This window comes from Gekko japonicus, unplaced genomic scaffold (genome assembly GCF_001447785.1).
Source record: "Gekko japonicus isolate JY-2015 unplaced genomic scaffold, Gekko_japonicus_V1.1 scaffold55, whole genome shotgun sequence".
Lineage (NCBI taxonomy): Eukaryota > Metazoa > Chordata > Lepidosauria > Squamata > Gekkonidae > Gekko > Gekko japonicus.
In genome coordinates this window covers 534,875-562,418 of record NW_015160837.1, presented here as the reverse complement: position 1 = coordinate 562,418, position 27,544 = coordinate 534,875, and the positions used below count along the sequence as shown (strand labels likewise).

The following is a 27,544-nucleotide window of genomic DNA, read 5'->3' as shown; positions in this document are numbered from 1 at the left end:
TCCCTGGCAGCCCCCAGGCCCTCTCTCCTTTTCCTGCTTCCTTCTTTCCTTTCCACCCACCAGCCAACCTACTTTCCTCTTCCCCCATGTCTCCAGCTTTTCCTCCTTCCCTACTCCTGGCAGCCTCCCCCCAGTAAAAGTCTGGCTGGGCTGCACAGTGACTGGGCCCAGGTGCAAGGATGCCAGGACTGGGCCAGGCCAAGCTGGGCTGAACTGCACAGTGGCTGCTGCTGCTGCTGGACCAGGCTGAGTTGAGTGGGTAGTTTTTTTTCCAGTAGTCACCGCTGGACCTGTCTCTGGCAAGTCCTTCTCCATCAGGGATCATGACAGAGGAGTGGGAGACAGGACATTTCCTAGGGCTATCTAAACCTCACAGTCCACTCCGCCCCCCCCCCCGGTGGTTTTGCTTTACAGAAACCTTGGAATTAATGCTGCTTTTTAAAGCCAGTCTAATATGGTCATCCTTAAATGAGTCTCTTAGTGGGCATTCTTGTTTTGGTATTCAACTGTTTGTACCTATCCGATTCCTGGCATAAAACTTTCTATTTCCTTCTGCTGTGATAGTACCTTTTGGCCATCCTCTGGCTTTTAGGTTACCTCTTGGCTGAAAACGTCTTTTTCAGCCGAATTAGACCTCACAATTATGTGTGTGGTTAGGCTTTTTGGTAGTGGCCTGCATATGCATCAGTTTTTATATATCGAATCTGCTGTTCTGTTACCCATACCCAGCCTGGAGAGATCCTTTGTGAGCTTCCTTAAAGCATTTGACTGGCCATTGGCGAAGCCCAGCTAGTAGAGAAGATTAGAGAAAAGTAGAGATGGTGCCGGAGTAGGTGATGTTTGGTTTTATCCAGCAAGGCAATGCTTATGATATGCCGTTTATGCATGAGTGAATTTGCTAGGAGCTTCCATGAATACCTAATGCCACGTGTTGCATTTTGTTTCTGTAATGAGCGTTCATCATTGTGGCTTCTGTGCAGTTCCCATGTGTGCCTGCACAGAAGACCACTCGATGAACAACAGTTACAGGTAAGTGCAACCTTGTTTTATCACATCATAATTTAGGAACGATGTTCCCTCTAAGCTGTGGAGTCTTGTGAGCAAGAATTCTTCTTTGTGAGCTACTGACATTAAAGTTGTGAGCGAGCGATTTGGCTACTGCATAAATTAGTCTGCTCTGGAGCCCCATCCTGCCTGAGCTAGGACAAAAATGTGTGAGCCAGAGGCTAAAAAACTGTGCGCTAGCTCACACTAACTCAGCTTAGAGGGAGCAGTGTTTAGGAAGGACATTAGCCGCTCTCTGTAAAGCCCAGGAACCTCTGACAGTAAGGAGCTCAGAACAGGCCTTTCCTAACCGCTGGAAGAACCTGGGTTCCCATTGTTTTCCTTGCAGACATTGTCCCCATCCTGACCTCCACTGTGATTGAATGTCACAGAGCAGGACTGAAGAAGTCAGCATTTGGTTTTGCCGCCATGTTGATGAGACCGGAGTACCGGAATAAAATTGATCTGAGGTATAAAAAGAAGATTGAAGCCATGGTCAGGTGAGCTTCGCTGCTTTGCTTAACTGAGTCTTGGAAATGTATTGTTGTGTGGGGTTTGCCCGATATAAACAACAGACAGTTGAGTCAGTTGCCCGTAATCGCCGCTGTCCAGGACTTATGGATCTGGGGAGGTTGAGGTGGGCAGGGGGTTCGGAACACACAGAATGAAACGAGAGTGCACACCTCAGCAGAATTCAGCTACCTTTAGCATGCCTTTCCTTCTGTCACATAAGGAGTCTGATCATTCATTGATCTGAAGCACAAGGCAGTAAGGAGTTACCGCTGGTTGTGATGGCAGCACTCGTGTAAAATTGCTCTGAAATATAAATGTGTTGCCGATCCCATACATAATATTTTGGTAATCATCATAGCAGCTCAGTGTTGCTCATCTTCACATAACTGAGTTAGAGAGGGCAGGGCTGAAGCTGGGCACCACCCAGAGGTTTTGTGACTGAGTTTTGGACCAGGAGGACTTCCAGTGGTTGCAGGGTCCATATGCTGGATTTTCATTGGGTGGGACAGCAGGAGGGCTGTAGGCGCTTTACAATGCTTTTTCAGCCTTGTGGCTGTCAAAACGCTGGGAATTAACTTCTGAGCCATTTTGGCATTCTTGGAGGCCAGTCCTGAAGCTGCCACTGAGTTGATGCCACTAAGTTTGCACAGCAAAAGCATTGATGTATCACATCCTTCCATAAAGGAATATGGAAGAAATAGACCACCAAATTAGCTGTCTGTTTTGACAGCAGGAAAACGGCCAACTGCTGAAAATCAGTTTGAAAACAGGCCTTCTCAGAACTGAGGATTGCTTTGGAGACTCACACAATGGCATGTGGTGGAATTAACATCGTATACCTGTGCTTAGTGCTTCTTCATAAAAGAAAAACAGCGTTGCTGCTTTGTTAGGCAGAAGACCTGTCGCTAGGGACTTTTTTGGGAGGGGGCCTGGGAGGGCACAGCTAATTAAATCAAAGTTAATTACATTAATTCAATTTGGGGTGAGCCCTGGAGAGAGGGGCCCTGGAAGAAACACTGGGAGGCTGGGCCCCGCGGGCCCCACGTTATCTACAGGCCCGCCTGGCAGTATTTATTTCTTAATAGATTTCTTCCATTCTGTCGCTAGACGACCTGACACATCAGAAGCTGAAGAGCCAACCACACCTTGTCCCTACTGTGAATTCTTGCTACCTGAATGTGAGCTTCTCTGTCCTGGCTGTAAAAACAATCTTCCCTACTGCATCGCTACTGTAAGTACCAAGTGAAATGCAGCTGGCAAGATTTAATTAAGTCTCCCTCACCTTAAATTTCTGGAAAAGTACCCGATAAAACTGTTAACTTAAAAAAAAAAACATAAGCGATTTCACACTTCTATTAAGAGTTCCTCTGCCAATTTTTCTTGCATCCCTGCTTTCAAACATTACCCATGAGTGATTTTATTTTGGCACCCCAGGCTTTTCAGCCAGTTAAGTGTCAGTAGTTTGTATTGAGGAGCCTTTGGCAATGTGTCATTGTGTTAGGTACCACAAAGGCTGAGCAGAAACGATACGAAAATGAATTAAAACAAATCAGTTTATTCTATGGTGCACTGAAAATACAAATTTAAAAAATATAGCCCTTGATTTTAGCCTCTAGACTGAAAGTTATTGGACTAAGTAGTCCTCAGTGTACAATGTATAGTATATATGGATATCCCAAAGCTGATGATGTACAAACAAGACCACAATCACAGTGAACAAGACCAAACACATTTCTGCCCCTAAGGGCCTTCTTCAGTGGTCACAGATACACACATATGCACCAAGAATGAGTGTCGATATACTAAGCCAAACCAGGTGTTGATTGATTCACATCTTAATTTTGTGTGGCCAAATCGTAACATTATTGAGATCATGGATCTTGCTCTGTGAATTTCATGTTCATACATAAAAGATATATAATTGTAAATTATATCTAATTTTGGCAGTTCATTTCCTCATGGTGGGTGTGTATACATCAACCAGCAATCTGACAAAATATTTGGTGTGAATATGTTGTAGTGTGTTAACTAGGAGCACTATGAAATAGCCAAGTGTAATCACTCTGTCTCATCTAGGGACGGCATATGGTGAAAGGCGACTGGACTATGTGTCCCCATTGTGACTTCCCTGCCCTATTCTCAGAGTTCAGAAAGTAAGTGAGAGTCCGGATACTTTCCATTATCATCAGCGCAAACCAGGCACTAGATCAATTCAAGGTGACCTCGCGTTCTGCAGCCAAACATTTTTCTAGCTGTTACAGATGTGTACTTCAGCTTCCCTCTGCTCTTCTAGTGGAGGTGCTTTCTTCTGGCAGAAGGATGTTTCCTCTGATGTGTGTTTTCTAGCAGAATGGATCTTGCCTGCATTGGATCCTTCTGCCTGCCTTGCCTATCTAGAGGACCAGTCAGTAGTAGCTAGGGGGGAAATGTGTGCCTCATTCTGACTTTAAGACAGTTCAGCTATTCACTGCCAAACACTTCTCTTCCATCATCACAACATTTCTTATCACATAACAGTGAGGACAAAACTGCAGGCGGGGGGGGGGGTCTTTGCAAACAGTTCCAGTCGGCTAGCATGATCATAAAGGGCATGTGATCAGTCCAGGTCAAATGCCCTTTACGCGGAATCAACTTTGTCACTGCCCTGTTAGCACAACCAAGCCCTGACCATTATTATTCATACAAGGGAAACAAGGACAGTGATCAGGTTTTTTTTTTTGGGGGGGGGGGATAGGAAATATTTACATATTTAAGTTTCTTCCCACTGAACATACCCCCTTAACCCAGAAATCATAATAGGAAAACTTTGAGCACCACTCTGTGTACAGAAGAGATTTTAAATGACAAAACAGATTCTGAACTTTTTACCCCAACCACCTCTTAGAACTGAAAGCAAGCAAGCTGGGGGGGGGGGGTGCCATACACATTGTGCTCCTTCATGTGCAATGTGGTCCCCAGGATACTCTGGAGTTCATTTTAGGGTACTGACCTGGCTCTAGGTGATTCTGTTAGGGCCCCTAATTGTAGGTTCCATTTCTTTTCCTCCTCGGGTCTGCTGGGTTGTGCATCTGGAAGTTTACAGAGACACTCCCACTAGCTGCCATATTCTCTGTAGTAGTTTGCCACCACGCAGAGATGTTAGACTGCTCTGGATCAGCCAGGAAATATCCCTTACTGTATGTCCGTATGGTGCTGAGGCAGAGCTTAACACTTTCCCCAGTTCTCAGGTTTTTGATACCATGAGCTTGATGCAGCCAGCTCGTGGGGAGAGTAACACAGAAAGTCTCTCAGAGCCAAAAGAGCAAATTGTATTAAGGTTTTATTCTGTGCACACACAAAAAAGCTAATAGGAAAATCTAAACAGATGGAAACTACTGAATACAAGACTTGAAAGGAAAAAACAAGTTTACATTACCTAACTAGCCACATTTTCATTTTCCTACGTTGTGCATCACTGTTGCTTTAGGGTTCTTTCTTTTTTTCATGTTCCACATGTTTTCTCCCTCTAGTGGTTGATCCGATATTACATTGCTGTAGGCCCGGCGTCTGAAAGCGATATGCCAAACACACAGCGATGTAATATCAAATCGACCACTAGAGGTAGCAAAACATGTGGAAAAGGAAAAAACAACAGGGACACACAAATGACAAAAACGAGAATGCAGAAGAGCCTTAAATCTTCATAAGTGTCTCCTTCCTGCGGACAGGGTCTCCAGTTCTGTAACATGTCTCAGGGTTGGCAGACAGGAGGCAAAGGTTTACATGTTTCTGGCACACATATCAAGGGGTTCTTCTCAGAAGCAGAAAGTTCCTTTTCGGGCCCATCAGAAAGTGGGTGTCCACCCAAACTTGCTGCTAAAGGAGAATTTGACCAAAACTCTTAGGGTATTTTTTGCACATAGTCCTTTTCTGTACAGAGTGCAACATTGCACAGTACAAATTGCAATTTGATTTTTTAGAACATATTTATTTACATACGTTTAACTGCACAACCACGGTTATATCATTATGAGAACTCAGTACTGTATTTGTATATTATATTATTGATTCCCCTGAAGAAGCTTGTTGGCAAAACACATACGGAATTTTTAGCTAAGTAATAAAATATATACTTTTTACTTTACTTGCACCCTCAGCCTTGTTTTTTTAATCTCTTGTTCTGAGCATAACCACATGCATGTGAACCCAGTGCACAGATTTCACGTATGTTGACATTAAAATGAATGTCCCCTTGGTAGGATTCTATCCTTGTGAAGCAACGTTAAATCAAAAGCAGCTGAAATGGTTTAAGTGTGATTCTAACAGCCACAAATGTGATTTCCGTTATCTTTAAACAGTTTGTTACAGAATGAAAGCACGTGTCCAATGTGTTCAGAAAAAGTTAATGTTGTCAGCCTTATGAAAGTAGTTGACTGTACACCATACCTCAAGCTGGAAGTAGAATAATGATTGTAGTCAAGTAAGTATTTTGACCTTCGCCGTAATTGTAGAGATATTCTAACTTGAGCCTGTGGGCAAGGGAGGGAGGGTCAGCTGGAGCAGCCAGCGCCCACAGCCCCAGCCAATCCCGGGCTGACTCCTCTTGCAGCTTGGTCTAAACTAAGCTGCAAGAGGAGCCAGCCAGCCCAAGCCGAAGCAACGCTCTCAGCTCCTTGCTCCCCCGGCTGGTCCTCTCTTGCAGCTCAGAGCTGCAAAACAGGACCAGCCAGAGCAACGCAGAGCTGACGGCTCCATGCTACTTTGGCTGGCTTAAAAAGGTAAAGGTTCCCTTGCTCGAAAGCCAGTCGAGTCCGGCTCTAGGGTTGCGGTGATCTCCGTTTCAAAGCCGAAGAGCCAGCGCCGTCCGAAGACGTTTCCGTGGTCATGTGGCCGGCATGACTAAACACCGAGGCGCACGGGACGCTGTTACCTTCCCACCGAAGTGGTCCCTATTTATCTACTTGCAATTTCTTGCTTTCGAACTCCTAGGTTGGCAGGAGCTGGAACTAGAGCTGGGAGCTCACGCCATCATGCAGCAACCCGGGTCTTGAACTGCTGACCTTTCACAGCCTGCAGTTCAGCGTCTGAGCCACCGCAGCTGGCTTGGGTTTGCCCAAATAAAAGCCCGCCCCCCCCCAAAAAAATCGGTTTTTGAGCTGAGCCGTATTGGTAGCTGATCTGTATTTGGCTTAATAAATACTTGAAAATACCGATAAGGTATTGGGGGAGGGGTGGTTCAGTTTATACCACACATCCCCCCCCCCTACAGCAGCTTTTGTCCCTGTTTTCCCAACTCCTGGAATGTGGAAGAACGTAAAACAGTTTGAGACCAGATGTTTTATGTTTTTATACCTCTGCAGATCAAATGTTGCAACATTATACAAGCCAGAAAATGAATTTTTCTACTGTGCAATGTAATGAAAATTACTTAACCCTTCTGAATTAGAACACACAACCGTGTACATTTTCAGAAGACACCGACCACACAAGTGCTGCAATATTTAAGGATGTGTCAAGGTTTTGAATCCAGTTGGTACTGCTCTTACAAGATTTTTATAGTTACCCAAATCTGTTCTAATTCTGAACTGTAAATATTTATATTTTGATAGAATGTTTGTACCATAGCCATTTCTGTTTACAATAAAAATTTGAATGCTATATGACAAGTCTTAGTAAAGTCGCCAAAGTTCATACCTTGTTTGGAAGACACAGTTTATATATGTGACTATATTTCAAATCGAGCACCATTCCCCTAGGATGTTCAAAGCTCCTGAGTGCTCAGTTGGGGAGGGGGGTCACCTCAGAGCCAGCCAGTGCCCTAGAAATGCAGATGACCCCAGACAGTGAAGAACAATCAACAACCAGAGTTCCACCTAAACTATACAGCTGCTCCAGGCCAAAAGGCAAGGATGGACATTTTCTGCTAAGGAAGATATTAAAACTCCATTGCACAAGTTCTAGATTCCTTTGGCTCTTGGCCATTTTACACAAAAAAGAATGTGGTATTCTCCTTTCATCCTCTGATTTCTCACTAATCATCGGGTTGGGGTGCAGACAGAGGTAACCCTTGAGAAGGAACTTTTCACATTTTGGTGGTGATACTTGGAAGGGAGAAGAAAACATGCTGGAAAGACAAAATAATGAGGGAGAAGAAAAAACACTTGGGGGAATTAAAAAAAAGATATTCTTTAATATTTGCTTTAGTGGCTGCGAGAACAAGGTACCTGGAGCATGCTGGGATATGCAATACTGTTTTTCCCACAGACCCAAGTACCAAATTCAGGGGTGTTCTGAGGGTGGCAAGGGGAACACTTCCCCCTGAAAACTGTGGACATACTGAAATATGGACACCAGGGAATCTTGGCACCTGCTCTAGAACATGGTCTCCAAAATTCTTCCTAGAAAACAGCTTCTCTGCCTCATTGCATAGGATGTGGTCTACCCCTACACATGCACAGAGTTGTGTGTGAAGAATGCTTCAGGTGCTATATAGTATTAGGCAAGGAGCATGAGAAACAATGTTCAGATCTGGCAAGTACTTGGATAGGAGACCTCCAAGGAATTCCAGGGCCGGGTTGCAGAGGCAGGCAGTAGCAAGTCACCTCTCTGAAAGGTCCAAGCCCCACTAGGGGTCACCAGAGGTCAGCCATGACTTCCTGGCATGCGCACACACAAATAGTCACCAAAAACAATTAAAAAAATTAAAAGTTCAGCTGTATCATGCAATTCAAGTAGAAAAATTGTTTAAAATATGAAACTAATTTTTATTGCAACTTTACATACTGCTGCACATTTATCATGTACAAAAGAAACACGCAATTTAGCATCTGTTATTATATACTATATACAAGATCTGACAACATAATGGTTATTTAAAAAATGCCAGGAGCTCTGCAAAGATGTTGTTGCTGAGTTTTTATACCAATTGGCAGAAATAAATTGTTGTTAGTCTTATTTAGACTTCATGTGTGTATCTTTTTGTACTGTAGTAGCAATACAGGAGAAACACTGTCTACGAGGGGCTTTTCCAGTCCATTCATGTTAGCCTTTCCTCTTCATTTCTGCCTGAAGTAACATGACAGCAAAGTTTGAACAGCTAGTCGGTGTTATTAATCAGAAATGAATGAGTCATTTAGATTTCTTCTTTGTCTTTCCCTTTTTTGTTTGTTCAGGTCTTTCCACTTTTGGCTGCTTGGCAGACCTTGCCTTCTGTAGGAGAGGGGGGGAAATCAAGTATTTAAATAGCCATTACAACAACAAAAAAGTGAAACAGTGATGACTAGAAGAGATTGAATTTATCCCCCGCCCTTCTCTCAGAGTGGCTTACAAACTCCTTTCCCTTCCCCTCCCCACAACAGACACCCTGTGAGGTAGGTGGGGCTGAGAGAGCTCTGACAGAACTATGGCTTGCCCAAGGTCATCCAGCAGCTGCAAGTGGAGGAGTGGGGAATCAAACCTGGTTCTCTCAGATTAGAGTCCGTGCACTTAACCACTACACCAAACTGCCCAACCCATAATGGTAGCATGTGAGTTTCAATATTAAACAACCCAGTTCTGCAAAAAATATAAATTCCAGAAGTCCCCCAATTACCAGAATGTGTGGGGGACGCACTTCTAAGCTTTTGGCATTCCTTCTACCCACTGCCCAAACATAAGTGGCAGTATCCAGTGATGAAATATCACTCTGCCACCAAAGACTTATATTTAAAACTTAGAACAGATAATGGGTTGGAACCAATGGTGAGGCCTTTGACCACACAAAGCACCTTGCACCAAAGAATGACCTGCTGTGACCTGAACAAAGTTGTAGCATCCAACTCCACTTACAACATTTAAAAGGAAAGACAAAAATAATAAGGCATTCCACTCCTCCCCAAAACAGTCAAGTCAACCTGAAGAGGGCTCCCACAGATATGAACGACGCCCACTTGTAGGATTCCCTTATATGGAGAGAGCTGTTAGATCAGATCAAGCTGACATCTGATCCAGCATCGTATTTTTCTATACAATTTTCAGAAAAGATGCATTAAACCAGATACTGGTCTGCCATTTCCTGCTCAAAGTCACATGTTATCAATGTCACAGTGCTTTCCATCTTTCCCAGAACACTTTCTATAGAGTCAAATGTACTGAAAGAATGGGATGGAGTGGTGCAAAATGTGCTCAAAAGCTTCACACAAGTCATGTCCTGCAAGTCCATCAACATTTCAAAGAAGCCACTTTAGCAGTCTATAAAAAATTAAGCTAATGAATACAAGTACGCAGCCCATCAGTCCCAGGTAGCCAAATACTCAACAATAAAGCCGCTTCCCGGAGTTGCTGCATTAACTGCACCATTAATGGGAAATATTACCTTAATCATTGCATCATTTTCAATAGTCTGCTCATCCTCAGACTGGACTTCATCAGCCTCCAGTTCTTCATTCAGTTCTGTATCCTGAGAAGACTCTGCTTGTCGCTTTGACTTCTTTACTATTTGCAACGAATAGGGTGTGAGATGCACCTCTTTGTTATAGCTGCGCGTGAAAGCCGATTTAACCTGTTTGGGGTGAACGAAAGACCATCCGTATGAAAACGAAGATTCGTTTTGGCCGGTGTGGTGTAGTGGTTAGAGTGCCAGACTAGTACCTGGGAGACTCAGGTTCAAATCTCTACTCTGCCATGGAAGCTCATTGGGTGACCCCTGGGCCAATCACACAGTCTCAGGCTAACCTCTCTCTCTCTGGGTTGCTGTGAGGACAAAATGGATGACCAGGGAACAATGTCACTTGCTCTAGGTCCCCACTGGGGAGGAAGGCAGGGTATAAATGAAGCAGATAAATAATCCTGTTGCGCTAAGGGTGTGGGACTGTCCAAGCCAGACCCTTCCCAGCCTCCAGCCTCACCAGCTTTCCACTGCAGTTCTTGCTGTGAAGCCCCTTATAGTAACCACAATAACGCAGTCCAGTGGTACACTATGTACAAGGGTTTATTCACAATATTCACAAGCAACGTGCTACGCCAGGCATCCAATACAGAGGAGGAGGATACATGGTAACTGTACAATGACTTATATACAGAGTTCCACCAATCAGTGTCATGCTGAGTCACTGTGACTGCACACTGTCCAGTGCCAGTCTAAACCGGTTGGAACTTGCTCTATCCATCCACCTGCTGACAGGTAGCTGTCAGCTTAGATCATAATGATCTGTCTACTGGAGATTAACATACAACAAATCCATCTGAACCATGGCTCCCGGACTCTATTCCCTGAGGTCCCTTGGGATTTTTCAGAGAGAACCAGTAAGGGCAGACTAGGATCCATGAAGACAGCTTCCTTTAACTCTCTCAGTACACGTGCACACAACACAGGTGACTTCCAGACCACACTAGCACACGTGAGGCAACGGACGGGCCCAACAGGCCTTGGTGAGTGCCTGATATCATGGCCCAGGCTGTGTAGCAGACATGTCGATGTGGAAATTCTCTCACAAAGGTAAAAGTGATTAATCTAGAGAGACTGTCTCCAACCGCAAAAGCAAAGTTACAAGTAAAGTAATCACATATTTTGCAGAGAAGGGAAGGTAGAAAAAGGATCCAATCCAAAATTATTGCGGCAGAAGCTTCCAAAGGTGCACCTGACCAAGGGGGCTCTTGCGGTAGAAAATTTAGTCCTGTGGTACATTCCAGGTTAAGTCTCCCATGTCCTAGGACAACACTAACCGCTATACCACTGCTTCCCAACCTGCGGGCCAGGGACCCCGGGGGCTGCAAAGCTATTAGAAGGGTTGCATGAATCCATATGCACAGTAAGCATTGTTATTTTGATCTTCTCATTATGTATTTTCTCAAACAGGCACTAACAGTACAAATATAATATCATGGGAGGGTCCACAAAAATTTTGCGAATCTTTGCAGCAACACCACACTGGCTATCAACCAGGACCCAAAGCCCTGTCAAGGACTAAATAACTCCAGAAGGGATGGAATACTGAGAGCAGCTTAGTAGGAGTTAAAAGATGAGGAAGAAATGAGATCAGTCTTTTCCAGCCCCTGAGAATGAACGGAAGCCTGGAGGAGAAATTCTGGTGGGGGGGGGGAAAGATTCCCAAACCATTAACACTGCCCCCACCTACCCTTGCTTCTCCGATTCTTTGCAGGCTTTCAGCTTCTAAACAAAGCACCCTTCCCTTTTTACGCACAATCTCAACTGAAATTCACTTGATGGGTTTCCTACCTTGGAATCCAGTTTAGAAAATGCACTGGGCTTGCCTCCCCAACTGGTTAATTCCATTAGGTTTTCAACGTCTTCCTTCACCAAACAATAGGAATCCATGAAGGCCACAGCATCCTGCACCCCTTCTGTCCCCAGGCCAGCCAAGGGCCTCACAATGGCACCTTGCAAGTATGGCAAATACTCCAGGTTTACTGCTCTCTTGCTTGCATGGGTTCTGTGGGGAGGGATAAAACGTATTTAGCAAGGCTTTTTCTCAATGGAGGGTCCACAGCATTGCACAAAGGCACTCCTAGGTTCACGCACCAGCATTCAGAGACCTCGGGGCTGAGACAGACTCCTGCTTGCTATCTTAGAGCGTCATGGGCTGGGCGCATGTGTGCACATGCAGATGTGATTCAAACTGAATGGGTCACTAGTCTGACGATAAGGCAGCCTCATATAAGCTCCTCCTGATTTAGGGGCAAAATGGAGACCAAGCTTCTGATGCTGCAATGTAACCATATGCCATTACAATTCATCTTGAATGTTTGGGAGGCAGAGTCAACGAATGCTGAAAGAAACTCAGCTCAGAGAATATTCTGAACCATGATTTCGCAGTACATCTCATATCTGCCCATATGATATCTCAAATGTTCTGTCTTCTGGCCTGCCTCACAATGACATGTGATTTTGATATAGTGCCTTACAAGTTGAAAATGCCCATTTAAATGCAAAATTAAGAGGCAGTGCAAGTTGCAGTGTTGCTAAGGACCATATGGGGAGCTCACATGTTTGCTCCAGTTGTTGAGAAAGCTCATGGGGGGAATAGGAGGCTCTCAGTGGTGCAGGGCTTCAAAGATCAAGGCCAGCACACTGAATTGGCCCTGGAAACAATTTTGTGCCTTGTCACATTGCTGACAAATAGAACTGCTGTCTGGAAGACAGCAATGTCTAGGGCAGGAACAGTAGATTGGACACTTCAGTCAGGCCTGGCCTTGTATGTGCAGCAGAATGAGATGGGAATGAGATGGAAGAATGGACCACATCATAGGCAGGGGATATCTGAATGTTTCTGCTCCACATGAAATCCTCCCTGCAAGTAAAAAAACTAGCAAATCACTGAGCAGGCTGCACTAGACACTCTCTCCCTGAAGTGCTGGTTTGCTTGTTTTTACATCTGCAACAAGGGTTTGTTTTGTTAACACAAACAGGGAAGATTGAGAAATGGACTGTCTTGATCTTGTTTTCATCTGTATTCTACAATGTACTGTCACCCAATCTATAGCACGAAATGGCCTTCCCACTTCTTTCAGTAACTTCTCACTCTTTGAGCTGCTTATAGCTAGGGGTGTGCAAAAACATTTTACCCAATATTTTTCCGTTTGGCTTCATAGGACCCGAAAAAAATGTCTAGATTTCTGGAAAATCCCAGATCCCAATACCAGTAGGGTATTCAGATCCGGGATTTTTCAGAAATCCCGAATTTTTTCAGGTCCAATAGACCAGAGAAGAAAAATACTGGTTAAAACAAAAAAAAGCCAACACAAAGCTGAGTCAGCGGGGAACAATCTGTTCCCCATGGGCACAGCTGATCCTGGCTGGGCTCGCTTCTCCAGCAGTCCATTTTAAATCGGCCTGCAGGAGACGTGAGCTCCAGGAGCTGCTGTGCTGCCAGGAGCAATGAGCTCCGGGCTGCAGGAGAAGCTAGTGCAAAGCCCAGCCTGCAGGGAGCAATCTGTTCCTGGCAGCACAGGAGTTCTTAGGGCTGGCGTCTTCGGCAGCCTGGTTTAAACTGGGCTGCATGAGAAGCCAGCCCCAATCTGAGTCAGCAGAAAGGGTCTGCCCCCTGCTGGCACAACAGATCCTCAGGCTGTCTTCTGCAGTCCCTTTAAACTTCAAAGGGACTGCATGAGAGGTCCAACAAACAGCTGAGATGTGGGATCTACCTGGTAATTTCCAAATATATCTGGGATTTTGGGGGGAACATTTTTCCTGGTTTTTCTGAGAAAACCCGAATACATTTGGGATGCTGAAATCTACCCCCCAAAAAACCGGTAAGGTATTTTTTTTGGGTAGATTTTTGGCTTGGGTAGACCCAAATGCACACCCCTCCTTATGGCTTTAGGTATCAATCTCTCTGCTAAGTAAATGTAGCCCTTTGTATATTTTATAAAGCATGCTCTGGATCCCAAAAGCTCATGCCACAAATAAATCCATTAGTCAAGGTATCCCAAGACTTGCTGTTATTTGGCTATTCTGAAGATTTGTGTCCACCTCACAATCCTATTCACCCATGCAACTCCATGGGTAAACTAAGCCTAGAAAATACCACAAGAATGACTGCACGGCTTTTTATCTTTCTCCAAGGAACATGTGAAAGAATGCATAGTGCCTGACAGACAGTATGGACCACAAGAATATCATACAATCAGAAGCTACAAGAAGTTACCCAGTGTTACCTGAGACTCATGTGCATCGTCAGCTCTTGAAGGATACGGTCATGTTTTCCCGTGGATGAAAATTTGCCCAACCAACTTGGAAAATTTGGGAATTGTTGCATGGAACCTCGCATCAGCTCCCCAGGGAGGACGCTCGAATAAATGGCCTTAAAAGGAAAGAGTAGATACACAATGATTTTGCATAGAGGCTACAACAGACAGCAGTGCTTCCTAAACTACACACACAAAAAGACAAATTCAGAACTGTACTCAAGGCAGCAGCTGTGAAATGGGCAATATTGAACATGGAGATAACTCTACTGAACTGCTGCTCTATGACTAGTAGAGATATATTCTCCTGTCACTCGCTTTGTCAAGTCTCATTTTAAGATCCACCAAAATACAGCGTAGATTTTGTGTAACGTAATTCCATGAGCCTAATGCATTTGAATCACTTATCTATTGATTTCTGCATAGCAGAAAAATGCCTCTGGCCTTACACACAACTAAACTTTTCATGCTTATCTTTGTAGAGCTCAGTATCTCAAGCACAGTACACATTTTCTCATTTGTGCTTTCTATATATTTGCATTCCAGAGAGGGTCAACGTTATAAAAGCGAATAGTTGCCTTTGGATTTAAGCCCAAGTATCACTAACAGAATGAAAAGAAGCTATGGATAGGGCATGATATTCCAATGCAGTAAAATGAGTTATGCTTCTAATCTCCAAGCCAAGCATGTTTTATGACCTATATATTTGGCATTAATATTTTCTCAGGCATTGTCTATTCAAATGATCTTCAGTCGTTACTATCCCATGAAGTCCTACTGGAAGTTGTTTGTGCTATAGAATCACTGGACACCATGCCTTGAAAAATCAGTTTTAAGTCAGGTATTTAATGTTGTTTTTAACAGAATAGCATAAGAATGCACAGTAGAAAGCTATTATTCAAAATTCCATATTGGAAACTATTATAGGACAACCCGGAAAATCTACAACTACTAATATTATAGAACATCTGTATCAAACACGTATTTTCAAGAAGTCTAATCCTTAAAGCCAAATGCATAGATGTCGTAAGTTTGCTGCCAATGGAAAAATCTGATTTCTCTTATTCTGAGCCACTACTGAATTTTCCTAAAAGAACCAGAAAGCCAAGTGTGCCCAATGTCGACGTGGAAGGACGAATGAATAGTGAGCTAAAACTCCTTGGTCAACATACTTGGGAAGTCTGCAGATGTGTGTGATCCTACTGGAACATGAATGTAAATACCACTGCATGAAAGGAAAATAGTAATGTTCTGAATCCACTGAATCCACCTTTCCCTTCCACAATTAAAACACCCTTTGTTTACCTCTTGATTTATGCAAGAAAAAGTCCCAAGAGCAACTAATGTCTCTCTCTTTAAAAACAAGTACTCCGCTCTTCACATTCACTTTAGACCAAAAGATGTCAACAACATTTTATAATTAAAGATCCAAAGAAATGGTTGGATATAACCAGCTTTTCTGCTAATGAAAAAGGGGGCATCTTCTTTGATCACCTGAAAAGGCTATGAGAAGAATTCACTTTCTGTGAAGCATCTTGAGGGAAGCCCCTGAATCCCATAAAAATCTTTGCCTCCTCCTTCAATATACCTTTTCAAACATCCATATTTGGTTCTATACTAAACCATAGTTACCGATCGCTGCTTTAGCCATTACTCTAGACAACGGGTCAGAATCTATCATACGGCTTGGGGTTGGGATGTGTGCAAAAGTTAGCTTTACATGTAACTTCTATGAGCCGCTGGTATGTTCCGTGTTTACAACCTGTAACAACGAAGCAAAGAAATGCAGAGATGAGGCAGTGGAAAACGAAGGCGGAGGTTACCTGTGTTGGTAGAAGGCTCCAGTTTTGCTTGCTGCGAATCTGCCGGTCAACTAGATCGCCATCACATATACTGTCAGCTGCTTTGCTAAGCAACATCAGATGTTTCTTCATGCTGCCCCTAGGAGAAGACCACCTGGCCATGTTATTACCAACATATTCCATTTGATACCCATACATTTTAATTCAAGTCCCAACTATGCTGTTTCCATTAACTCACCCAGCAGCAGCTGGTTTCACGTGTACGTAGTTTTCCTGGACAAAGAGAGGGGCTAGAGAGTAATCGTGGAAGAACAGGTCTGACTTGTCAATAAGGGACAGACGAGAAGTCTCTTCTCCAGCAGCGAAAACCTTCCTGACAACGTCAAAAGGGCCCTGCAAAACAATGGTTTTAAAGCAAGATATGTGGATGCTGTGGAGGAAACCTTCAGCAGCGATCAGTCAAGCTAGTTTCGATTCCACAACGGTAGCAATTCACAGCATTTTCTGCCCAAGGATTCACAACAATTTGCATTAAATCTCAACAGCTCCTAAAGGTCAGAGCGCATCAGACTGGTTTAAAGAATGGCAATGATTCCTGGGACATCGTGAAATCATGTCCCTTTTTAAAACGTCATGGACTGTTCTACATTCAGGGCCAGACCAGCTTCTATTTGGAGGTGTGGGACTACTGCTGAAAACAGCAGCTCTGACTTCCCCACCCCCCCAAAAAGCAGAGCATATGATGAGCCACCATGGCCCTCTGGACGGCTCCTCTCTGACACCTGTGCCAAGATGAACAGGGAAACGGAACGTGATGAAATCCCATCACGTGGCCAGATTTCTTTTTTAACTGCATATTTCTTAAGTTGGAGGAATCGGGAAGAAAACAAACCGCTGGTGTTTTATTTAGAAGCCACACCACCACCCCCAAGCCAGTCTCTAAATGCAATGCATGGAGCAAGAACTGGTGCAAACAGGATGCTTAGCACTGCCTGTGACGTTATATAGGTCACCTCATTCCAAATTTTAAATTCTAATTAAATAAACTCTACAATGGGATAACCAAATAGTGCCAGACCTAGATCTTGGGTATTTGTAACAATATTGTCAGAGATGGGACAGTGATAAAGTTCATTATACCAAAGATGTTGAGTGGCTGCCATCTTCCAATGCCATCAAGAGAAAGTGTCCACTCTCTTCACCTATTCTGGTGTCACACAATCCATCCTTTTCCCTCTCCATCCTGCTAAACCTAATCGTAACCGGCCTATGCTCTTACCAAGACGTTTCTCATTCCTCCTTGGTTCTCTCCTACATGCAAATCAAGACTGTGGGGCAAATTCTACCACAGCTGCAGCTTCCTTATCACTGCAGTTCTGTGATAAAGACCTTCACCGCTTGGATTATGCGTTCCTTAAAAAGTACGCAGGCTCTCTCCTAACCTGACAACTCCAATTATTTGCATCACTTTGAAGATGTGCAGATTTTAACTTTGAGAGACAGCGGCTGACTTCAACCGATTCCTCCACTTCCCCAAGATATAAACGTTAACTTCTGAAATAGGCATGCCAACAGAAATTTATGCCAGTCCTATTCCAAAACAGCTCAGCAAGCTGGCATGTCTGCGGCCATTCACAGAACACTGATGCCTCTCTCTCTCTCTTTGATGTCGAGTCACAGCTGACTTATGGCAACTCTTCAGTGTTTTTAAGGCAAGAGACATTCAGAGGTGGTCTGCCATTGCCTGACTCTGCAGGGGGGGGTCTCCCATCCAAATACTAGCCAGGACCAACCCTGCTTAGTTTCCAAGATCTAACAAGATCGAACTAGTTTGGGCTATCCAGGACTCAGGGCAATGCTTCTCTTACCAGCTTGATATCCTTTCTGGCTTTACTGGCATCTTCTTTGACACCGTCATAAGTCAGGGCTTTGTTTTTTGCACACCACATATTGAGATTGTGTAAAACCTGAGAAGAAAGTAGGGAGGTGAGACAAAGTTTCCTAGGAGTGCCTTCCAGAGGAAAAACACAAAGTGTATAAATGACCAGAAATAGCCATCAATTTGATATCAGCAAATATCCACAAAGCAGTGTGATTTCCCCATACACACACACTGCAAGCAAGACTTCTGCTCTGATTTTCAAAGCTCTCCCTGTCTTTGTCTCCTTCTGCGACTCCTTCAGCCCTTGTTTCTTGGAACCTTCTTGCCAGATCGCTTTACCGATGCAAGCTTTCTCATGCCAGGGTTCCCAATATTCTCAAGCGACACATATTGCACCTATCCCATTTCTTGTATCCATCAAGAACATTCAAGCCTACTCCTTCCTCCAACCACTCCTCTAACGCTACTCCCAATAACAGATAAAATTTCCCATGGAACTTATTATCCAAATCCTTCATCCTACCCTCCCAGCCACGCCCATCCCCGCACTGCCATCTGCCCCTTGTCCCACTCTAACCTCTGCAGATGAAGGAATCTTGCATTCCACCTGGTGGTATCCCACCCACACGTGACAGAGCAGCACTGAGAATGGAACTGATAACTCACTTGTCTGATGTCCTGATTAGCTGCCAAGATGATTTCATTCATCGCTGGCGGTGGAACCTTGAGCCCTTCTTTGAAGGCGATAGACATCATGGCACCCTGCGAGTAGCACAGGCTTCAAAATATGAAAATCACAGAAAGAGCAGTGGGCGACCCCCTCCCAAGAATTCTAGTAAACCATCGTGGCAACGATATTTTATAACGGCTACATGCCCACATCTTCTGTCATTTTTGCTTTAAGAACTAAACGAAACTCTCTCTTTACTGGGGAGGAGGCACAATAACCTCCAACAGATTCCAGGTTAAGCATTTTCTTCCTGCTCACCAGCAATGGACGGCTCTGCTTGTAGTCCACCTTTCCTGCCCCTTCCTCCCCCAAAGAAGTGACTGGCATTCTCCTTATTGTCCACAGTAAACAATGGCCAAAAAACCAGCAAATAACAACGGTGTACTGCACAAACCCGCAACAAAGTTAACAAAAAGAGACTTCAACACAAAGGTAATTCAACACATGTAATCCATCATAGGAAAATACAAAAGCCCACAATATCCCAAAGGGAAAGAACAAAGTCCAGAATAGACTTTGTTTCCCTTTGAGAAATTTCTATTCTGGACTTTGTTCTTTCCCTTTGGGATATTGTGGACTTTTGTATTTTCCTATGATGGATTACATGTGTTGAATTACCTTTGTGTTGAAGTCTCTTTTTGTTAACTTTGTTGCGGGTTTGTGCAGTACACAGTTGTTATTTGCTGTTTTTTTGGCCATTCCCCTTATTGTAACAACCAAGACACTCCTGGGTGGCAGAAAGAGGCAGAAGCCTCCCAGGCTGTTTCGGGCTCTAGAATGAGGCCCCTCAAAAAGAGATTCAGCAAGAGTTTATTCCACTTGCAGAATTATGCGACTCAGGTTTTCCTGGATGGTGCCACTCTAACTAGGTGCTTCTAACAGAGTGCTGCATTTGTATCGCTTTCCCTTGCCCAATTAAAAGCACCTCACTGTACATGGAAAGGCAAGCACGTCAGGGAGAAAGGTGCAGGCAAAAGGCTGCATGGCTTGCACAGCCTGCGACCCCACAGCCAAGCGGCTTGCGGCTATGCACGCTGGCTTACCAAGACTCCTGCCCCCGCTGTGTGAACGGGGGAGCCCCCACTGCAAGAACGGGGGAGCTGTCAAGTACCCGAAATATCGCAATATTGCTCCAGTTAGATCAGTCCTCTATAAATTCATCTCTCACTGGCTATCGGCCCAAGACACCTGACTGGAACCTCTTTTTTATCTCCAGTAGCAGCATCTGAAATCATACGATGCTTGGGGTGAACAGGGGGCAACAATCACGCCCAGTTTAAGAGTCGCCCGGAAGCAGCTGGTTAGGCACCTTTAATGCAGACTGAACTGCTGGTCAGGTCCCGTGTGGCACTGAGTGAAGCGCCCCAGCACATACATTGTCAACTGCATACCTTAATCTGTTCTACACGCGGTCTCTGAAAGCGAAGGTCGAAGCAGTAGTGGGCGAGGGAACGGATCTTTGGATGATTCCGATCATTACACATACAGATTATTGGAACCTTTGTATGCTTAATCAGGTCGATTAGCTCCTGCAGTGATAGATTGCGACACCAGGGTTATGCTCTTTGTATAGAAGCAAGGCGGCAAAAACAGAGTACTGCCTTCAGCTGTTCAAGAAGGGCTTGACATTGTTACACCAACTGATTAGTAGGCCAGAGTGCTGGGACTCAGGGTCACAAAAGGCAACATCTCCCTGCTATACATGCTTGGTAACACAAAGCCTTGGAGCCATCCATACACTTTATGCCAAAAGTGTTCCGTGCCAAACAAAAGATCCTACGGTACGGTCTCAGAGAGAAGCCACAACAAGGAAGGAAGAAAAATGCCCAGGTCAAAACATGTATACTCTTTAGTAAGCTAAAATACTGCTTCCACTTTGTCTTATCAAACAAAGAGGCACTGGAGAAATAATAGTAAAGTGCAAGAGTTCAGTAGCACTTTAAAGACTAACAAAATATGTGGCAGGGTAGCTTCTTGTGAGCAGTGATTCGTGAAAGCCCCTGCCCTGCCACATATTTTGTTAGTCTTTAAGGTGCTACTGGACTTTTGCTCTTTTCTACTGCTACAGACAGACATGGCTACCCATCCTGGAGAAATAATGTTAGACTCCTCTTAAACAGAGTAAAGAAATTATTTACTTAAAATATATTCACTCCCTCCATCCAACCCACCTTCTTAAGGTGTCTCTAGATAAGAAACCAGGCATAAAAATGTGACCGCCAATTAATTTAAGCATGGTTTTACATGGAAGGGGAACGTCTGTACCAATCTAAGCTGGTGGTTAGTATAAAACTGGGTTCCCATTTAACGTGGTTCTGAAACAAACATAAACTTTAGATTTGAGCCCAGTAGCATCTTGAAGGTAAAGGTTTCCCCTGCTCGAAAGCTAGTCGAATCTGACTCTAGGGGGCGGTGCTCATCTCTGTTTCCAAGCCGAAGAGCCAGCATTGTCCAAAGACCTCCGTGGTCATGTGGCGGGCGTGACTGAACGCCGAGGTGCTCGGAATGCTGCTACCTTCCCACCAAAGTGGTACCTATTTATCTACTTGCAATTTCTTGTTTTCGAACTGCTAGGCTGGCAGGAGCTGAGGCCAGAGATGAGAGCTCACTCCGTCATATGGCACTAGGGTCTCGAACTGTCGAACCACAGACCTTCTGGTCTGCAGCTCAGCGTCTTAACCTCTGTTCTGCTGCAGACCAACAGGACTCCCCCCTGAAAAACTAACCTGCAGATCCTGACCCTGGGCACCCTGTCACACACTGACTGTGGCCAGGTGAGAAGGGGTATGAAGGAAAGCTGCCTCGCAGACTGCTCCCACACTCTTCCCCTGCAGTCATGCGTGAACAACTGCCGGGTGTCAGGGTCAACAAGTACGCAGGTCCAAACACACTCTTCAGGAAAAGTTATGCTTTATTGGAATACTGTTCTGTTGCCAAGTGGTACAGGTACATTGTCAGGAATAACGATGCAAGGGACTCAATGCATTAGTGCAAGGGACTCAATTCATATACTCTGATGCCTCATCTAGCTAAGCAAATGAAATCCAAGCACGCGCGCAGGAATTCTCCCGGCGGGACATTACATCATAAACGGGAGACTCTCCCCACCCCCCTGAGAACAGAAGTATTCACACCGATAGTGATAGTGGAATGCAAGCCCTCCCTTCTCTTCAAGGTTACACTGATAGCACTGTCTGGCTGAGCCAGTTCGAACGGTGGGAAAAGAGCGCTTCCCTTATGTTACCCACAGTAGCTATGCAAAGCAAGCATGTGCGTATGCGGAAAGGTCAGGGACGAAAGAAAACAAAGAAAGCATGGCAGCTAGCTGACACCGGGCTTGCAGCAGGGCAGAATAAAACATACAGTACCACACATTCTTCCATCGTCAGGGAAACAGGTTTTGAATGATCATCACTTGTTTCATCCAATCTAAGTTTATGTTCGCTTCCCACCTCTCTCCCCAGACACACACACACACCTCTATTTTTGTCACATTAGTCATTTTGAGGTTTGATTCTGAGGTCTGATTTACTCTGTCCCCCAAAGCATCTAGAATTCTCCTGTTAGCCACCTGTCCGACAACATGAGCTCGATTGTAACTGCTTTATGCTTCCCGAAAGTAGTTTCACCTGAATTCCTCCTCTGTCTTCATTGCCTGCCATCCCATCCACTTCATCCATGATTAGGACATGCTTTGAGCTAACAGAAGTTGATGCTCCTAAAGACAGGACGGAGAAGCAAAAAGATCACACCAAGGGCCTTCTTCCCAAGTACTAGCTTTCTAAAACACTGCTCGTGGAGGACTTGATGTAAAGTGGGCGGGTCAGCTAACAAAAGAAAATTTTTTGGAGAGGTGGTCTTGTAGGCAAACCTGGGATGACTGAACTAGGTGACGCAATAAACATCCATGTAAACAGAAATACCTGAACAGAACCCTTTGATGCTGGTGTTGTTTAGAGACTCGGCGACCACCTCCTTCAGGCTGTTCTTACTGCGTGTGTCACTGGCATTCAGTTCCACGTAACTCAAACCCAGTTCCTAATCCCAACACGAAAACAAAGCCACCAGTTTCAGTATCAGACACCAACTAAAGCTACATTACTAAAAAGAAAACCCATTCATACCAAATAGATCCTTAGTCTGCAGCTAGTTTTGCAGCAGGACATGGGGGAGGGGACTGGTCCTTTCCAGCGACCCCTAAGAAGACGGCCCAATCGGCCAAAACCATCCCCATCCACAAATCCCTCTCGCTTCCAGGTTGGCGACTGGGGAGGAGGGGGCACCCCGCAATCCTCACCACACCTCCTTCCCTTCCCCAATACAATTCCTAAGTACCAAATTAGCCACCAATGTAAAAAAGTGTCTCCAGAGAGAGAACCTAAGCAGGTACGGGTTCCTGATTTATAATCGATGTGACGCAAAGAACAAGACGCAACAGGACATTGTAATTTGAGCCAGTAAGGCCAGAGGTAAATGGAGGAAATGACAGAGTGACGATGTCAGCCAGGTGGGACCACCCTCCTTTCCTAGGAGTTCCTTGCAATCCCCTCCAGCTTTCTCTGTGTGCCAGTGGGGGGGACCCCTTCAGAATTCTCAGCTGACAGAGCTGGGCTACTCCCACGTGCCAAGTGCAGCAGATACCTTTGCTCTTATCGACTGGTAAGTACAAAAGCAGCAGCTTACACCCTTCCCCAACATCAAAATGCTGCACTTTTCATGCCATTCAGCGGTTGCGAGCAATAAGAAGCTCCAATGGAAGCCCATCCGCATGGATCAGATTTCCCACCTTCCCAACACCTGTTTGAGAAAATACGACTCACCTCACAAACTAATGAAGCAGTCGTAGTTTTACCGACTCCTGGTGGCCCCGAAAGTAAAGCTGCTTTGAAACTGGCGCCATCATCTTTGCCTCCAAACTTACTGGATTTTACTGCAGGGAAAATGGAGGACAGGTTTATCCAGCCATGTCTAATACAGAGATGGACAGAATCAAATTACTTTTAACTGAAATGAAGCACCAGCAACTTCTATGGGTGGAATGGACTCTTTAGATCGAACCCACTACTAGGACGGGCAGATCCCAGAAGAAATGTTTGTTATGCCCTGTACAGTGTATTTGTAAACCACCTTAAGCCGACATCATGGGGCACAGCCCCCCCCAAAAAACATTTTAAACAAATCATGTATGTACATTTACCATGCTTGTCCTCTGAAGTATTCTTGTGCCAGTTCTGAAGCCAACACAAAAGTTTATTGGCACAGCTCCGATCTCCTTGCTGTCCAATGATTGTCTTGAGGGATGTGGGCTTGTATTTGTCCACCCACAACAACACCTCTGCCTCGCCTTTACTCGTCTCTCGAACTGGTCTCTCTGCATCCTTTGCAGCACGTTTGTTCTCCGGGGCTTTCTGATCGAAAACCAGACCTCTCCTAGCTTCTGTGGTTTCCTTCTTTGCAGATTTCACAGCACCATCTTTTCCAGGGGTGGGCCTTTTCTTTTTAGTCTCAATCTCCACCTTTGCTGGGCTAATTTTTCTTTTTTCTGCTTCTACCTTCTGCGGTGTTTTCCCTGATTTGGGTTGTGTTTTCTTTGCCTTGAGGGAAGCAAAAAAAAAAAAAAAACTAAAAAAACCACAGGAAGGAATTGGCAGACCTGAGCTTGAAGACAGCAAACAGTGTTCTGAGAAGTCCAAGGCTCCTTGGAAGCTTCTCAGGGATCCGTCAAAGAGACTGGTGGGGCGGTCAAACTTCCCTAACAGCTTGCCCACTCACCAATTATCTCTCTCTCTGCGCTATGTGCAGATGGGCGTTCCAGAGCTCTTTGTAAGTTCATCCAGTGTGTCCATGAGGACCACCAGCCCTCACCAGTGGCCCATCCTCTGCAATAGGCAGAAGGGCTGTAGCAGTTGCAGGGGGTGGCTCAGGCAAAATGATCTAGAGAGACTTCTCAAAGACCAAAAAGTACAGCTCTAAGGTATATTTTAAAGCTTTCCAGAACAATTCATTAACAGCAAGCCATTCTTTTCAGTTCAGCGCCTCCACTCATGCGAGGCTGTTCAGAAGTTGTACTGTATCTGGTGGTTCTACTCAGGATAAGATCAGAAGGAGGCGTTGGACTGGCAAGTTCCCTTGCCTGCTTTCCTTACTCTGAGTAAAACACAACCAGGGAAAGCAAGGCCCGAGCTAGAGATGTGGAGACCCAGAGGAAAAAACTGAAATTTGGGGAAACATTGGGGGGAAAACTTCTATGAAATATTTTCACTTTTAGAATGAGTAAAATGCTTCTTAAGGCAAGGGTTTTCACATTCATAATGTACACCACCACAATTTAAAAAACCCCTGAGAACTTCCTCAATTTTTCCAATGGAAAAAATAAGAAATTTAGAGGAGCACTAAAAAACAGCTTCTATACTGTAGACACATTTTCAAGCCTGTTTTTTTCTTTAAATTTATATCATTTTGGTGACAATTATATACTACAATGTGTTCAATGGTAATAAGACTGCAGTGTTTTTAATATTATGGACTTAGGTTAACATTCAGACATGCTGTGCTTCCATCCAGACATACAAAGATGAGTTCATATGTCTATATGTTTTTATGGAATTGTTTAAATATTTTAAATGCTGCTTTCATGTTTTAAATGTTTTAATCTTAGCCTCCCTGAGAACGTGATTTAGGTGGAAAGGCAGCACAGAAATGTTTTAAATAAATAAATAATCCCGCCTGTTGTGACCATAAGAGAGATTCTGTCCAAATAAGACACCTTCTTTTGTTTACTACAGAAACTGTTTTCCACCTCCAACTTTTATTTCTTTCCTTCCTTCCAGACAGGAAAAATTAAAGAGATATGTGCACAGGGTAGCACAGGGGACAGCAGTGAGTAAATCTTTCTCAATTACTGGGTGAACTTGCATTTTTTTCTTATTAAAAACAAAGACAGTTATACTTTACATTCTTTACATTCATGGAATGTCTTTACATTCCATGAACATGCCTAATTGTACAATTTTACATGCAACTAAATTATAAATGATGTTAAATGAGTTAAAAATTAGGTTTGACAGGAAAATGTTGCAAATATTTCAATTTCCCCCAAAATTTCCAGTTTTTTCCAGAACCCCCCCCCCCCCATGGCTTCAATTTTTCACATCTCTACTCCTAGTTTATAAGGTTCCACCCTCCTGGGTCTAAAATAGCATTCTGAAAGGCCCTCGATGCTCACCAAGTAAGTTATTTGGGAAGAGAAACAGCTTATTACGAGAGAATACATACTTAAGTGATTCACGGAAGCCCAACAGTTAACCATATTATAAATTGACAACAAAAGCTACAAGCCCCAGTTTTTAAAAGATCTGAGCACAACTCTCTCTATAGCCAGTTCCTGACAACACTCTGGATTCAATCTTCATACATGAACAGAAAACTAGAGCATTTGTCAAGAGTGGTAAGGGTTTCTACCCAGGGTAAAAAGTCCTCAAATCCTTGCCAGAGAAAATCCTTCTACTCCTGCAAAAAAAAAAAAAAATCCAAAACAATCTGCCCCCTAATGGGAAGAAGAACAGTTGGCTTTTATACCCCACTTTTCTCTGCCCTACAGTCTCAAAGCGGCTTACAATCGCCTTCCCTTCCTCTCCCCACAACAGCCAACCTTGTGAGGTAGGTGGGGGTGGAGAGTCCTCAGAGAACAGTGACTGGCCCAAGGTCACCCAACAGGCTTCCTGTGGAGGAGTGGGGAATCAACCCCGGTTCTCCCAGATTAGAGTCCACCGCTCTTAACAGTGCTGGCTGAGGATCAAATCCATGCCGCCTCCATCTGCTGGGGAACACCCCCCAACAACAGAGAGCAGCAAGCAACTGTTTGGGACAAGAAAGCGGAACCAAAAGGACAGCCAGGTGGGAGAGAGCTTCTGGAATGCAGCACCAGCATGCCCAAAGACCACTCATCTGCAACTGACCAGAAGGTAACACGTTCAGCGACAAATGAGGGCTAGAGAAGTGAATTCAGCCTTTCGTCTGAATGCCTTCCCACCATCGTTTCAGAGAGAAAGAGTCTGAACAGGATCAGCCTTCCACAGCCACCAAGCAACCTCAAATGGGAGGCGCTGGTCTTGGACAAGGTGCGCCTTCCACATTCTAAGCAAACTGTGGTTTATCTTGATGTCAGAATGCAAACAGTGAGGGCGCAACCTTTGTCTATGGATTCTGGACACGCAAGATAACATCGGATAAATAATCCAATAGAATGAGAACCTGGCTTTCATCGTTTAGAATAACAGTGTAGACCTCACAGATGCAAGCATGCTGGCAATGACTGCTGAAATATCAGAAGCTTTATTTTGTCAAATTCGGGCAGGACAAGGCTTTTGTTGGGGAAGGACTGGGGTAAGCAAGCAATCCTGAATAGAGCCATGGAGCTGCGATTATTTACAAAGGACGGAACCATCTTTGTTTCAACTCTTCCATACTGGGAGTTATAAAGGAATCTGCCAGACAGTTTTCACTGACAGAAGAACCACACTTTACGCATCATAGGACTGATTGAGCAGGCTCGGAGCTATACATTAATTTGCACAAACCTCTGCTTCGGCTGCCACTTCATACTTTGACTTCTTGCCTGGCATCGTCCGAATGAGCTCAAATAAACCATCTTCATCAACGATTTTGGTCCCTAAAGCTGATGCCTGTGCCAGAAATAAAAATTCACAGTGTGTTAAAATACAACAGAGGAGAAATATCTATGAAACTGAAGACAATGGCCATTAACTGAGGTGGCCTTAAAAGATTATTAGTGACAAAGCATAGATCAATGGCCATTAACCACAATAATGCTTGGTGCTTTGGGGGGGGGGGGCAACAGTGGGAGGGCTCCTACTGTCCTGGCCCCACTGCTGGCACCTGGTATTTTTG

At 44.4% G+C, this 27,544-nt stretch overlaps 2 protein-coding genes across 3 annotated transcripts in view; one reads left to right on the top strand and one right to left on the bottom strand.

The window, feature by feature from the left end:
• Window positions 1-7,093, top strand: part of WDR19 (WD repeat domain 19) — a 63,333-nt gene extending 56,240 nt beyond the window's left edge. Inside the window, exons 33-37 of the mRNA XM_015418152.1 lie at window positions 1,394-1,544; window positions 2,665-2,788; window positions 3,634-3,710; window positions 5,895-6,016; window positions 6,897-7,093. Of these exons, the coding sequence (XP_015273638.1) occupies window positions 1,394-1,544; window positions 2,665-2,788; window positions 3,634-3,710; window positions 5,895-6,003 (461 nt within the window). The 3' untranslated portion in view covers window positions 6,004-6,016; window positions 6,897-7,093. The remainder of the gene's footprint in view (window positions 1-1,393; window positions 1,545-2,664; window positions 2,789-3,633; window positions 3,711-5,894; window positions 6,017-6,896) is intronic.
• A 1,418-nt stretch (window positions 7,094-8,511) lies between these two features.
• Window positions 8,512-27,544, bottom strand: part of RFC1 (replication factor C subunit 1) — a 52,696-nt gene continuing 33,663 nt past the window's right edge. For both annotated transcript variants that reach the window (XM_015418206.1, XM_015418214.1), the window contains 14 exons: window positions 27,214-27,318; window positions 23,832-24,228; window positions 23,455-23,564; window positions 22,558-22,672; window positions 22,264-22,352; window positions 20,026-20,163; window positions 18,571-18,666; window positions 17,891-17,989; window positions 16,261-16,415; window positions 16,044-16,161; window positions 14,191-14,336; window positions 11,753-11,966; window positions 9,890-10,075; window positions 8,512-8,745 (listed from right to left, as the gene is read on the bottom strand). In XM_015418206.1, coding sequence (XP_015273692.1) covers window positions 8,665-8,745; window positions 9,890-10,075; window positions 11,753-11,966; window positions 14,191-14,336; window positions 16,044-16,161; window positions 16,261-16,415; window positions 17,891-17,989; window positions 18,571-18,666; window positions 20,026-20,163; window positions 22,264-22,352; window positions 22,558-22,672; window positions 23,455-23,564; window positions 23,832-24,228; window positions 27,214-27,318 — 2,049 coding nt within the window. In that variant the 3' untranslated portion in view covers window positions 8,512-8,664. The remainder of the gene's footprint in view (window positions 8,746-9,889; window positions 10,076-11,752; window positions 11,967-14,190; window positions 14,337-16,043; window positions 16,162-16,260; window positions 16,416-17,890; window positions 17,990-18,570; window positions 18,667-20,025; window positions 20,164-22,263; window positions 22,353-22,557; window positions 22,673-23,454; window positions 23,565-23,831; window positions 24,229-27,213; window positions 27,319-27,544) is intronic.